General features: G+C 43.7%; 1 protein-coding gene across 1 annotated transcript; it reads left to right on the top strand.

Moving 5' to 3' along the window:
* Positions 1-41: 41 nt before the first annotated feature.
* On the top strand, positions 42-14,816 carry LOC138632194 (spidroin-1). The gene is made up of 25 exons (XM_069717543.1): positions 42-101; positions 202-331; positions 1,502-1,549; positions 1,753-1,779; positions 2,217-2,276; positions 3,022-3,054; positions 3,285-3,359; positions 3,503-3,586; positions 3,818-3,847; positions 4,100-4,144; positions 5,985-6,983; positions 8,676-8,738; positions 9,104-9,150; positions 9,269-9,293; positions 10,320-10,373; positions 10,657-10,692; positions 10,790-10,849; positions 11,163-11,207; positions 11,570-11,611; positions 11,813-11,869; positions 13,164-13,232; positions 13,474-13,509; positions 13,839-13,871; positions 14,248-14,304; positions 14,467-14,816. Exons 1-25 carry the CDS (start codon positions 42-44, stop codon positions 14,469-14,471), a joined length of 2,220 nt encoding a protein of 739 aa, XP_069573644.1. The 3' UTR covers positions 14,472-14,816.
* Positions 14,817-14,997: the final 181 nt, after the last annotated feature.

Below are 14,997 nucleotides of genomic sequence, written 5' to 3'. Positions count from 1 at the left end.
GTGTGTGTGTGTACGTACTAACTTAATGGAAATGGGCCAAAATGGGTCTTTTCCCTTTTGCCCGGTCGGACCGATGTGTGTTCAGAGGGCCGGACCGGTCGGTGGGAGTGTATCACAGAAAAGAAGGAACATATAAAGGACGTCAGGGGGCTGACGAGTGGTCTAACTACCAGTTTTCGTGTCTGTCCATCTGTCCGTCAGCTGCTTCTGTCCCACTGCTGCTGTTTGGGTTTTTGTGTGTCCGGTACCCGGGTCGCCTCCATCATGCTGGTTCGAGCTCTGCTGCAGACGTCGCTGGTTCTCTGGTTGACTCAGCAAACTCTGCAAGGCGGTAAGAAACGCACAGGATCACATGAGCAAAGACACAGAACAGGATTTATACACAAGGACAATAACAGCTAGATTTAAAAATGTTTTGACAAACGTGTTTTAAATGTATCTTTGCATCTCATTCTTTATAATTCCTCGATTATGAATTAGTAGAAACATAATAATTTCATGAAGTCCAAGTTTATCTGATTTGATTGATGTAATTCTCACTGATATAATTCACTTTTTGTGTGAGAAAATTCTATTTAGTGACTTGTTTCAAGGCTAAAAAGCTGCAAATGTGGAATATTTGTTGAAATAAAATTTTTTAGCCTCGTAATAAAAACTTGCATTTATGTGTCGCCAAAATTTGATTTATTTTAGCTTCAGTTTGCAATTTTGAGTGACGCAAATTAGATGACTACAGTCGGCGCTGTGATGGATCTTCAGTGACTCATTCTCACTCACCTGTTAAATATCATGTATGTGAGACTGAGGAAGACTTCGGCTCCAACGACCCCGCCAAGTCTCTGCGGTTGATGTCATCTGATTTCACTGAATCAAAGGATCCGATGAGAAGGTGGCGGAGGCCGGCAAAATGTGACGAGCAGTCGCGAGAAGAGCCGACGGGCTCCACTTCGTCTCGTCGTGTGTCCATCAATGGACGTCTGTCTCTCGCTCTGCTGTCGACCAGTCAGGCTGCAGCAGGCTTGAAACCCTCTGGTGACATGTGCAACATGATTCTCATGATTTTTTAAGTAATTCATAGTTTTTACTTTATCGTCGATACTTAAAGGGTTAATAATGTTGCCGTAGAAGAAAATTTACCACAAAATTGCACACAATCAGGTTGCAAAAATCTTGCAAAAAGCATGTTAATCTTCTTGCTCACTTGCACATCTCAGGTGTGCTTCTTTATTTGCATTATATTCATCATTTACATACAGTGGATGCAGGTTTAACATAAATATTTGTACTCTCCTCTGTTTACTGAGTCTATAGTTTAATGTTTTCATGTACTATCTATTTAATTCAATTTCATTTCATTTCTACTCAAACAAACTTGATAGTTTTTGTGTTTTGTCTTCTGTATGAGACCTTTTTTTGGTGAACATTATTGCATTCATGCTTTGTTCTTTTTTGGCAAAAAGAAAACTGAGAGCATTTTGTTTGACTGTTTTCAATGTTTCAGGGGTTAGACCTCAGAGTGTGTCCTGGGGGAGAGTGCTGCCAGCCAGAGGTAGGCCACCAAGCTTTTCATTGTTTTTAACGTCTTGCTTGTTGAATTACTGTGAAACCAAAGAGAAAGATAAGCGGTTATTTGGAAGCAGCCTGGAGGTGTTGTCTCTCCTGTCAGTCTGGCTAACGACTGCACAACAACATTTTACGTGAAATTTGCTCGAGTGTCTCATTTTTTCATCTTTTTTTTTCTTTTTACTTCAGGTGTCGGCGTCGGAGTAAAACCTGGAGGTTAGTCGTCTTCTTAGCACATTAGGAGTATTATCTCTTCATCTTTTATTATCTTAACTACATATATTTTATTGTTGTCTCAACCAGTTAACCTTTTTTTTTGTGTGACATCCTGTCGCTTGTAAAACACTTTGAATCCCATTTGATGTGCTTGAGAGGTGCTCTACAAATACAGTTTGATTGAATTGTGAGGAGCGGATTATAAAATAATGCTTAAGAGCAGCAGAGATCAGCAGCACATACAGATGTTGTAGCATTTACAGATGTGTCGAGAGGTTATTCATGTCAGTCATGTCATAATATATCCATACAGTTCAAATTAAACGTGAGCTATCGCTTTAGATGGACATATGCCCCATGAGTGGAATATATTCTGTATAATAAATGTAAAAGGAGTTAATATTTCCTGCTTAAACTTCTTTTCTTTGTGGTCTCAGTCACAGGAGCCCTCGGAGCGCTGGGGAGCCGATATGGCAGCAAAGCAATGAAGGCTGGAAGTATGATTCGATTCAATTCAATTCAATTCAATTCGATTCAATTCGATTCGATTCGATTCAATTCAATTCAATTCAATTCAATTCAATTCAATTCAATTCAATTCAATTCAATTCAGTCTTATTTATAAAGTGACAAATCAAAACACAGGTTATTTCATGACACTTAACACATTAAAGTCTTGACAGCAGAACTTTACGGAGAAACCAACAATTCAACAATTCCCACATAAGCTAGGAGGGAAAAACTCCTCTTTAAGGGAGAAAAACCTCCAACAGAAGGAAGGAAAACTCAGATAGAACCAGACTCAGAGGTGGGCGGAGCATCTGTTAACAGAACCAGGATCAGAGGTGGGCGGAGCATCTGTTAACAGAACCAGACTCAGAGGTGGGCGGAGCATCTGTTAACAGAACCAGGATCAGAGGTGGGTGGAGCATCTGTTAACAGAACCAGACTCAAAGGTGGGCGGAGCATCTGTTAACAGAACCAGGATCAGAGGTGGGCGGAGCATCTGTTAACAGAACCAGGTTCAGAGGTGGGCGGAGCATCTGTTAACAGAACCAGACTCAAAGGTGGGCGGAGCATCTGCCTCGACCGGTTGGGGTGAGGAGAGCAGAGAGAGAAAAGGACAGCATAGAGATAGAAGACATGAACTCAATCTGTTTAATTTTCTGCCAACAGTATTGTCTTAAATTTTTTACTTTTAGATAATTCATGTTTGTGTTTTTTCTTTTTTTCAAATCTCAGTTGGACGTTATCCTGGGGCTCAGCTTGGCCTCGGTAAGCACATTTTCATGTTATAATTACAAAATATAAACTAAATTCTTATTTTATTTACATGAAAAGAGGAACAAAAATTTTTTTAAATTTTTTTTACTCTTTCATTCAAGGTTAAAACTATTCACCGGAGCTCGTCCATCTCGTCGAGAAATAAAGTGTCTAAATTCTGTTCCTTGTTGATAAACTCTGTTCATCAACATTAAAGTGACTTTTCTTCCATGTTTCCACAGGAGGCTACAGAGCTCTCGGACTAGGAGGCAGAGCCGGCCTGAAGCAAGGCGGATATGGAACCCCGGGAGCCTACGGTGCGTCATCAAACCCTCACATCCTGCTTTTCATCGTCTCCCGTTGTCGATCGCTCACTTTCTCCTTGTGGATAATAAAATAAATCGCCATCCACGACATTAAGATGTCCAAAATGTTCCATACATCTTTGCTGTCATTGCAGGTGCCAGTCTGGGCACAGGGATGGGACTGGGGGCCGGACTGACCAACGGACTGGGACTGGGTTTGGGCCAAGGAGGGAAACGTGGTGAGAAAAGATGTCTTCTAACAGTTGATATTTTGCAGAATTCAATAAATGCAGAAACACGTGCCTCCAAAAAAAGATATCGTATCGTATATCCTCAATAAGTCTTGTCAGCACGTGTTCAAACTTTAGAGATTTACTGTGTTATTCAGAGATGAGGATGAAGACAAGTGTACATAAACAGTTGTGTATCATCTGTAAATCAATATTTACTCAGTTTTTCTTTCTTTCCAGTTTATGGCGCTGGCCTCGGCACTCTGCCAGGTAAGAAACGATCCGTTTTCCTCCATGATGTCTTTATCTCGTTCGCCCGTATGAGCGTAAACACAGAGAACGAGCGTCTGTGAGCCTCGGCTGGTTTGTTGGTTTCGATGGATCTCAGCTGAGTGGAAGTCTGTCAACACGTCTGATACGAGAGGCAGATCGCATCTCAGCAAATAAACGACGTGTCCTTGTAAAACAAAAAGAAAAAGTCTGAGGAAGATCTAAAGATGAAGTGTTGGTGTGTTTTGCCAGGATACGGAGCGATGGCTGGCGTTGGATACGGCGCAGCGCGACCAGGTGAGTGATGACTCCAGGTGAAACCTCAGGAACGATCACTGATCGCAGCGCGTCTTATCCTCGTGACACAAACACCAACTGAAGCTGCTTTCACTCATGCAACCGCAACCCTGAACTAATATGTAGACATCATCCGAAGGAGATGTATGCGAGAAAGCAAATGTCCGAATCGGTCGGACTGCACATGAAGTGAGCTTCAACCTGCCAGCTTTACTGTGCAGAGCTTTTAAAATGATCCCAGGTACGAGTAGAGAATCACGTCTGGAGGAATCAAACCTCCTGCACGCTTTAACCAGGCGACGCCTCTGAACACACTCCGACACCAACAATCTCCTTTTGTGTGCTTCCATATGTGAAAGGGCGACTGGACGATGTCTGGACCTCATCGTCTCGACATCGTCCGCAGTTCACGTGAGAAAAAGGGCTAAAGACTTTATCCACAGTGTAAAGTAAAAGTAGAGTTTCTCAGGTTGCACAAAACAGATGATATCTTATCATTTTGTCGCCGGGTCGTCTTGCGTAACAATCCCCAACATCTTTGACAAAACAACATGAATTTAGGGCCCTTTTTTTATTTGTATCATCGCCTCCACTGTCGCAGGCGGAAAACAAAGAAAAGAAGCCAACTGTCTGTCACGCCGGCTGTCGTGTCGCTTCGCACGTTCAGTGAAGTCGGCGACGGTCTCAGCAGGAGTCTTTAACTCGGGCATCTCGTCTGTCTGTCTCTGTCTTCTGTCCCGTGTTGTGTTTGTTCTCTGTAACACCGTCGTCTCAGTGATGTTGAGTTCATGTTTGATTCGCATGAAATCACATCGAGCTGTTGTGACATCATCATCATCATCATCATCATTAGCAGCAGCTTCTCTGTTTCATTTATTTTGTGCACAGACGAGATCCGACGTTCGTCTGTTCGTCTGTCAGAGTTTCGTCTGTGCTGCCGTCGTCTGTTTGAGTCGGTCGGTGTCTTCGTCTTTAACGCTGCTGTGTTTCACAACAATTTGGGATGGCGACGTTTTGTTGTCATCACTGCTCTGACTGAATGAGGAGTCCTCTGTGTCCTCAGTGAGTCTGTAGTTGTGTGTTGTCTCTCTCAGTCCCTGATTATGGTGATAAGTCTGTCCCTTCAAACTGGACTAATTTGTGGCCATAATGCTTTTTGTCTCGTCGTCTTTGTTTGGTTTTGAGTGTCCGTCAGCTCTAATAAATGTGTGGAGGATGTGTTGCATTGCACTGAATGCTCCGCTACACACACCGCTGACTTTTAAGTAGTCTCTGAATTGAAGTGCAGAACAGTGAAGGCTTGATTCCACCGGAACCGGCTGCAAAGCGGCCCCAGGAGCATTCTGGGTAATGTTTTAATTTTCTTAGCTCCGCTTCGATAAAATTACATGTTCCATTTATTTCAAGTCAATCGGTAGAGAGTAAAGCAGCTGGACAGGAAGTCAGAGGAACGGCATGGAGAATTTGGTCATTTTTCAAAATAAGAAAACATTTGCAGACTCGTATATCACATCAGCACGAGAACAGGAGCACAACAGCAAAGTAGGACATAACAACAATAAATATTAAACGGGCATAAAAAGAAATCGTTTAACAACAATTACCTGCTAGGGCGCACAAAGATTAAGGAAAAATCTGAAAGCCGAACAATCGTCAGCCAAAACTCTGCTTTTGAAATGCTGAAAAGTCGTACCGAGGACCCAACAAAGCGGACCGGTGCCCGGTGGAGTCCGCGGCTCTTTCGTTTAGCCACCGCGGCTACTACAGTTTGCTGTTGAACCTCAAAGAAACTCTGTTTCCAACCAGAAGGTGTGAATGCATGATGATATTTCTCTGCCAGGTGCGTCTGCAGCAGACCTTGGCGGACCTGAGGTGGCCGGTCTGGGCCGAGCCGTTCAAGATCTTAAGAGAGAAAAGAGCAGAGCTTTAGGTCACTCGTACGGAAAACAAGACGGGATGCTCGGACCCGAAACGCCCGGCGTGAGGAGAAGCGACATCCTCGGTGCCGCTGCTCCCGAACTGTACGCAGGAAGAGACGTCAAAAGCCTCTTTCCGGTCGGTCGGTCGTCAAGTCTCGGACCCGCAGCACCTCTCGATAAACAGAGTAAACTTCTCGGTCTGGCTGTTTCACGAGCACACGGAGGACAAGTCGTCTCTAATAGAAAGGCAAGTCATGAAGCCGCGGTAGCAGCAGCCGGTGCAAGAAGACCTGCTTCTCCACAGGTGCACAGAGACTACCAGTCATCTATTCAACAGAACCAGAGAGCCCCAAACTGCAGATCCCTCGTTGATCTACCAGACGGACTGGAAATCAATCAGTATGAGCTTTTGGGTTCAGAAATTGACCGGACTCAAGGAGGTTTCGTGCCTCAGACGCACGTCGGTAAAGAAGAGAAACATCTGGGACGCACAACTGTACAAGCACAAGGAGAGAGAAGCCCTCAGCTGCTTCCTTTACAAGCTCAAGATGGCCGAAGCAACGTTCACTCGACTCCACAGGTTCAGGGAGGCAGGGATTATTTATCTGCTGCGGCCGAGAGGCCGAGTGTCAAAGGACTCGTGGCTAAAGGCACAAACGGACTCCAAATCCGCGGGACCGTCACGGTGGAAAACCGTAATCCCGGTGCCGCAAGTCTCCAAACACAAGGAGCGGGACGCTTCGGACCGGTGAACCCAGGCGGAGCCCACAGTTTAGGCGTGGCCTCGGTGAGAGGAGGGCAGGAGGCTCAAGGCTTTACAGCAGACGGTCAGGATGTGAACCAGCCTCCCCAAGCTGACTACAAAAAGTCAAAAGCTCTCGGTGTCCCAGGGCAGACTGGGAGGAGTAACCAGGCAACAAGTAAGAGCAAAGATTTGTCTTTTTCACCATCTGAATGTCTTTTTACATTTCTTGTTTTTTTTTTTTTTTATGGCCCATTCTTGACTTTGTTATACTCGTCTTCTAAATTCCCTTTTCTAGTAGTTATCGACAGGTTATTTTGTATTTGCCTTCAAATTTTCCCGCCATTTCCACAGAGGAAACCTGTGCTGCAGTCAGGTTTCTGCAACAGGTGGGCGGGGTGGTGGTGGTGGTGGGCGGGGCGGGGGCGGGGTGTCCACCGCTGGCCCCTCCCCCCATCTCGTTCAAATATGGTCACTTCTGGCTCCGAACTAGCAAGATGGCGACGGCCAAAATCCAAAATCGAGGCTTCATAATGACATTTCACAAACCAGTGGGTGACGTCGCCGTCAGCCGGAGGGGAGCTCCTGGTTTTAACTTCTTGTCGGGTCATTAACACAAACATGTCCTCTGGATTTGAGCTGCAAAGTGTAATAAGGGCGCTGAACGCATTGATTAGGTTGGTTGACTTGGTAATTAATGGATGGATATATTTTGTATTGATGTTTGTCCTTTAGTATCTGTGTTATTTATGAAGCCTTGTGGTCTCTCTGTGCTGCTCTTGTGCTTTTCTCCGTGTTTTGGAGAGTTCGGTATAATTTATCATTTTCGTAATGACGTCAGTATTTAGCCATGTCAACGTAATGATGTCGCTGAAAAGCGGCTCCACGGTGGGAACTGACGTCATGTTAGTTTTAACTGAATACCTGAAGGAAAATATGCTGACATATAAATCTATAACACTTATTTTGTTTCAGTTGTATGTTCATGAAATTAAAGAGAGAATATTTTTTCAGTATTTTGTCACATCGCAGAAATACCGTGACATTATTTTAGGACCTCATCGTCCATTCAACTTGACTCTGAGACATTATATCTCACAAAACATACTTTATTATGCTCTTACTGTTACTGTATGCTGTTTTTTTCCCCTGTTTTTTTTCCGAGCCCTGATTTACGACATCATTAATCGTTCGTGGGCTCGTCACTCTTCAAGACGCTGCAATGATCCTCGGTGCATTTGTCCACGGAGGATGTGTCTAATATTCACTAATACCTTAATCCGTGCACTGTATGGCTTATGTTTGCTTTGGTTTGATGCAGTTGGTGATGACGTAATCACCGATCCAGATGTGTGAACAAAGAGGTTCAAATCACAGTTACAAATCTGGACTTCATCCGATCTGTGCTGATTAATCTCACGTTTACATCACATTCATACCAGTTCTGCAATACTTGGGTTTTGCTGTGAGCCACTTTAAAGTATAACAACGTATGACTCAGCGTTTCTCTGTGGGTTACCTGTGACTCATGCAGAGTCTTTCAGATGGTCATGTGCTGGATCTTTTGAAAGTTCAAACATCTGGTGTTGTGGTTTTTAGAGTTGATTCCAGGAAAGATGTCGCCCCGTGGAAAGGATGCTAAAAAAAAACTAAAAAAAAACGACTGGTGTCACGGCAAAGTGTGTAATACACACGCTCGACCACTCAAGGAAAGCGTGTGTATTACACGCTTTCAATTTGAAAAGACTTTAAATCCAAAGCCACAGGTGTTGGCACTCGTCTTCTGTAAAACACAATACGGTTTAAAGCGCCTTCATCCCCCAGTAAGCTGTCGATGATGATCCTGAACTTGTGTTGACCTTCTTCACAGGTTACGTCGGCGGAGCAGGAAACTATCAGGGAGCCAGCCTCGGCGCTGGAGGCTACGGAGCAGGTGATGTCGCCTCTTTCTCATCCGCAGCGCATCAATACTGATGTTTTAGTTCAAGACGAAGTGTAACGAGAGAAAAAGTGGACATCCGGTCGGATGAGTCAAACACAGGATTTGTTATCCGGGACACCGGAGATCAAGTACACACAAAAGTTAACTTATTTGAAGTAATTCAACTTTTGTAATGTCTTTAAAGTAACTCGTGAAACATCACGTGACTTTTTTATTGAAACCCAAAAAGTCTTTTCCTGAACGAGTAGTTCTGTTTCCACCAGCGTGCTTCGACAAAACAGCAGAGTTTGACGTCCTGGGTTTAAAGATCTGTTGATGTACTGAATATTTAAAGCTTTCCCGTGTGCCGACCACAGGTTTGGGACAGGGAGCGTACCTGGGGGGGCCGCCGGGAAACTTGGAGGTAAGCGCGTCCATTTTCCTTCACGACTCCTTTCTTTGTTTCAGAGATGAGGATTTACGTGCTCACTCAACCGCCACTCTCGTTTCTGTCTCTCTCCAAAACACATCTTCCATCGTAGCAGCGGTCGGCCTCGGACAGGGCGGGTATCCTCAAGGTGAAACTTCATCTATTCTCTCTTTCTCTCTTCATCAACTCTTCATTTATTTAATGACTAGTTTGAAATTTGTCAGGAAACATCTTGATTCACTTTCCCGCTGAGTTACGTTGCGTTCAGGTTGCTGGGAAATGGGAAAGTTACGATTTGGTAACCTCCGAGAGCGTTTCCATGACGACAACAAAGCGGCAACACGGCAGACAAATCTCTCTCTGAATAGAGAAAAGTGACAAACAACCTCGTCATCACACATGTAAACCGTCACACGGACAAAACGGAGCTCATCATTGTTTGTACGTTACGTTTCTACGAGTCGTTTTCATCAGCCGTCATTTCTCCCACTTTGAGGTCGCATCTTTGAACGCACCATCAGATACTGATGTTGATACTGCTTGATGCTTCCTTCTGATGCACTCAGGCTGGTTGTTTCCCTTTTGCTTTTAGTCTTCGGCCTATAAGCTAACTGGCTGCTGGCTAAAGCTTCAGATTTAACTCAAACTTTTGTCTCATGATTTAATTTGTGGCAAAAAAACCCACAAAGCAAACAAACGTAATCCCCAAAAATGCAAAACCTTTGTTTATAAGAGCCTTCCTGCCAGACTCAGGGATCCTGTATGCAAATGTGGAGGCTTGTCAGAAAACACTAGCAGAGATACTTGATCAGAGAATCGGGACTTTCTTTTGCCTCCATTTGAATCCTGTTGTTGAGATTATAAGCGACGCTGAGGACTCAGCCAGACGGCAGGAAATCAGCTGCTGCTTTGCCTTGAAAACCAAACATTTGCTCGTGAGTCACTCTAGAAAAACAGAAAGAGTGAGTTCATCTTCGCCTTGTTTCGAAGGTGTCGTCTGAACCTGCTCGAGTGCTTCTAAAAACAGACAAATAGCAAGAAATGATTGCTCAGAAATAGTTTCACCTGCAAGAAAATCCTTTGTTTGACCGATTTAGAGCCAGAAAACCTTCGTATTTGTTCACCGTCCAAACATGGCGTGTTGTGATTGTTTGTCATCTCAGGCTACGGCGAGGGAGTGACAGGATACCTCGGCGCTGCGGCGGGCAACGGCTACGGTAGGTGTGACCTCACCGGCCCTGCGGTGAGAAAATCCACCGGTTGCTTTTCTCTCAGAGTCAAACTGTACAAGTTTCAGATGGAAAAACAAAGACGGTTTAAAAACATCAACAGCGTCACTGTGTGTTGATGTTCAGTTTGTGAGGCGTTTCCTTTGTGTTGAGTGACTTTGGTCAGTTGTCGCCGTTGGCTGCTCCGTCTGCAGGTGTTTTTCATGCATAACCCTCTTGAATGTTTCCCCCACATCTGGTGTATAACTGTAATCTGTCCGTCTCTCAGCAGGTCACGGGAACGGGTACGGTGACGGTTATGGAGCCGGTGAGTACCGTCTTGGAAAAAACTTCAAAGGGGGGTTTCAAAGTTTAGACTTAAAGCTCACAGAACATATTTAGTGCTAATTAGACTTATGTTTCAGGGCTTGGTTACCCTGCAGACTTAGCTGATGTGGCTGAGAGCAAAGCAAGGAAGAGCGAAGGTAACCGTTTTTTTTGGAGGCGTTGTAACGATGAGGCGGTGATGGCACTAACCCGTAGATGCTGAAAAATGCTGCTTCCTGTGACCGGTGCGGTCGTCCATCCACCGGGTGTCGCTGTTGTCTCTCATTGACCGAAGCTGACCAGTTTGATCTGGTAGTTTCTGACTTCCTGCTCCTATAGATGCTTTTTTTTTTTTTTTTTTTTTTTTTTTTTAACGCCGTTTAATTTGAAGGTTTCCTGTGAGTCGATAAATGACCGAGCAGCGTCTAAAAACCTGCAAGTTTTTCAGATTTTCTTTTCTTTTTTTTTCAGCTCTCGGTACAGGAGGTTACGCTGGACAGGTTCAAGGGGCGTACGGTAAGAGAAGGACGGTGCGGCAAACAAGGACACAGATATGTTCCTCCAGCTGCCAGACAGTCACGTTAACAAAAGCAACAGTACAAGGGAACACTAAAAAGTAGTGCAGATATCTTTATTAAGGCTGCATAATTCAGTTAAAGGACAAAGTAAAGCTAATATGAATCACGGCAGCAAGGCAAGTTTACTTATCGTTATTTATTAGTTAGTTATCTAATAACCAACAGTTTCCTTCAGAATAAAAGCTAAAAAACAACCAAAATTCACATTAAACTTCATCAAATCAACAACATAACCTCCCGTTCACCAACGATAGTTCAGTGTGAATATATTTTCAGACGCCCCTCTCGTCCTCTTCACAGGAGCGCTCGGTGCAGGCCTGGAATCCACTGCTGGTAAATTTGGTGAGCAGCGCTGACATGACCTCATCCTTCTGTCACATTATTAGTCAGGCTTCTGTCGATGTGGCTTTCCACCAGTCAGACTCCAACGAGCGGAAAGCACTGAGCTGACTGATAAACCGTGCAGGTTGAAAAAGGGGGCGAGGTGAGAAACCCAAGTGACTCTTCTTCTCTCTTTTTTTGTTTTGTTTGTTCCTGCAGGAGCAGGAGCTGCTCAGGGTCCCTACGGTAACGCTCCGGTGATTCCTGCTGGGCTGGAAGGTAGGAGCTGCAACTGCACTGTAGAACAGATGATATTAGCTTGTTGACACCATCAACAAGTACAAACCACAGGTGGAAAGATGCATTAAGGACACATTTGGAGGTCTGGGACACATATGACCAAATCATTTTAGCAGTTTGAATGCAAATACGTCCTCGACCACCTCCTCAACTGATATTTCTCTGAATAAGCAAAATAAATACTGAACTTCACACAAAGTAGGAAACTGGTCGCTGTTTACTGAATAAAAACATCAGACCTCTGTTTCACCAAAGCCTCCTCTGTGTTTAGTTTCATTATTTAATCTGTAATTTGCCAAAACTGTGGAAGAAGCCCCACGCACTCGCACAGTTCATTTACCCACCGCAGCGCAGAGCCCAACCCTCTCAAACCTCCTGGAATGATTAAATAATCTGGGCCTGAAACTTGAGTATAAAAACGTGAAATATGTCGTAAATTTCTAATAGAAAGAGCCCTAAAATGAGCAAATAGTGAGCCGGGAGTGTGTGAAACGCTTGTTGCTCCGACTCCTCCTCCTTCCTTTCTGTTCAGGTTCATGAGTTTATAAACCGCGCTCGATGTACGTTCATTTACATATAAAGCGGTGAAGTGAGATCCGATCACAAGCGGTCACTCGAGAGGCTCGATGATGTGACAGTAAAATATTCGGCCTCCGTTACAGATCCTTGTCACAAGTGTCAAAAGAGTCATACCCAGATTTGAGGATTCATTACAGAAGATGTGTGTTTATAAAGTTGTATAAAGGATTGATATCAGTTTATTTTTTTTTACTCTTTAATATCGGCCCCAAAAATCCAATATCAGTTTAACCCTTTATAAAAATGGCAAACTGACATATATACACTTAATATTTTGAAAAAAATTAAGATATAAAGTATTAGTATAATTAATGTCACTATATTAGTATTAAGTATTAGTATTTGTTTTAGCTTTGGAGGTGCTGTATGGGTGACAGACACAACCGGTGACATAATAATGGAACAGAAGTGATAAAGGTCGTTTTCCTTTTGTTTTTAACCCCAAACTCTAAATGTTTAACTGCTCCTTTACCGTGCAACAGTACTTCTTACTCCAGTTGAATGAACTCACGCGGATCAACATGAAGTTAAACTGATAAGAAAGCAGACTGAACCATCGTATCTCAGCGTCCATGTTATAAACACGAAACACTTAAATACGACAATCTCCTTTTGTGCAGCTACAGCAACAGTTCAAAACTCATACTTAACTGAATTGTCCCCCCCTTTCCCCCCAAACACCCCACCCCCTCAGGTGATGGTGGCTACCCGTATGCTGCTCAGCATCTCGGGGCTGAAGGTGCCAAAACCGCCAACAAGTATGGTGAGTGATGATATGTGAAGCTAAACTGTGAGAGGTCTGCGTGAGATGGAAAAAGTACCGTTAGGAGGGAAGTGTGGGGGGTGTTGGTGGTTTTATTTATTTAACTACTGAAGTCCTGCTGAGTTTAAACAGAAATTAATAATAAACTAATAAGACTGTGTGTGTTTCAGTGTGTTGTGTCTGTCTGTGCTTTATTTCTCTGTCGTGACTTCGTCTTTGTTTCCCCGTCGGGTTGTTTCAGGAGCCGCTGCAGGATATGGACCTCAGCAGCAGACAGGTGGGTTTCCGTGCAACTAACACACACACACGCACACGCACACACACACACACACACACACACACACACACACACACACACACACACACACACACACACACACACACACACACACACACACACACACACACACACACGTCATTTCACACAAGTCTCAAGACCCCTCACACCAGTGCATCAAAGCTGATTGCATTGTGTGACAGTAAAAGCTGTTTTTTTAAGTGTGCACACTTTTTGCCAGCTCTCCCCAAACTCATAATAATAATATATTTTTGCGTATTTGTATCCTCTCCTGGTCTTAAAAGTGTCATTTGTGTGTGTTTGTGAAGGTTATGGTGCACAGTTAGGAGTGACTCCAGATGGTGAGCACCACTTCCTCGTTCACGATCAATTTCCTTTTTAGTCGCGTTTGTGTGTTCTCGGGTGATATGACGCAGCACACGCAGAGGAGCAGACACTAGCTCAAAAATAACTTTTCATTTCTTAATTATCGTGTGGTCCTGAACGTCTAAATAAACAAAAGTCTGCTCAAACATGAAAACTGTATTCGTAGCAAAATGAACTCGCTTTTGTTCTTTTAACTTGCTTTTACTGAAACTGCCAGCGCACTAAAAGTACAACCGCATGCTTTATGGATCGTTTCCCTCTCAAAGATTGAACGTAGTTTGTCGAACCTCTTTTCTTACCGCTCCGGTTCCCTCTGATTTCTAACGCCAAACTGGGCCGGTCCTTTCACAGGAGAGCAGAATGGCAAATATGGCGGCGTGAACGGGGCCCTCGGTAACGGATACAAAGGTGAGAATGACAGAAAGAAAAAAAAATCCATTTAAATCATGAATACAGTTTAATCTTAAAGCTATTATTTATTAAAAAGAATATTTCACTTTGACTTTTTTCCTGTGTTTTCCTGATTCACCATCTTTGTGTCGTCCTGTTTGTCTCTCTGTGTTTAACCAGGCTGATTCAAATGAGCTGCACCTCTTCAAGTGGATCCATAAATGTCTTCAGTGTAATGAGTTTTAAAACCTTTTTAATCGTGTGTTTTCCTCTATACGTCTTGTTATCTGTTTGTCTTTTTGTTTTTGCCTCTTTTCTCTGGAAGTGGACGTGTCTGTTTCGTCTTGTTTGTCCAAAACCTGCTGTACCCCAACCGGTCCAGTTCTGTCCCGGTGGTGACCGATGAACATAAATAGATGTAACAATGTGCATGAAATTTGTCTCTCATGTTTCAAAAATTGAGATTGAAATGCTGATTTCTACTGTTTTTAAATCCAATAAATTATGTCATCAGACGATATTAAACAGAAGCTACTGACTCACAACACTTGACATCATGCTTATGTGAACACATTGTTCTCTTTAATAGACCCAACGAAACCTCATCTGCGCACAGGAAGCTTTCACCACTTCCTTTGTCATGTCAGGGCAACGCGGCCAAAGTGAAACAGAACGCTGCCACTCAATACAACACAAAAAGTAACACGATGA

The sequence above is a fragment of the Brachyistius frenatus genome, unplaced genomic scaffold (genome assembly GCF_029030835.1).
Source record: "Brachyistius frenatus isolate BFR_SWC_R1_liver_20210118 unplaced genomic scaffold, ASM2903083v1 Contig_176, whole genome shotgun sequence".
Classification (NCBI taxonomy): Eukaryota; Metazoa; Chordata; class Actinopteri; family Embiotocidae; genus Brachyistius; species Brachyistius frenatus.
This window is presented reverse-complemented; position numbering and strand designations above follow the sequence as displayed.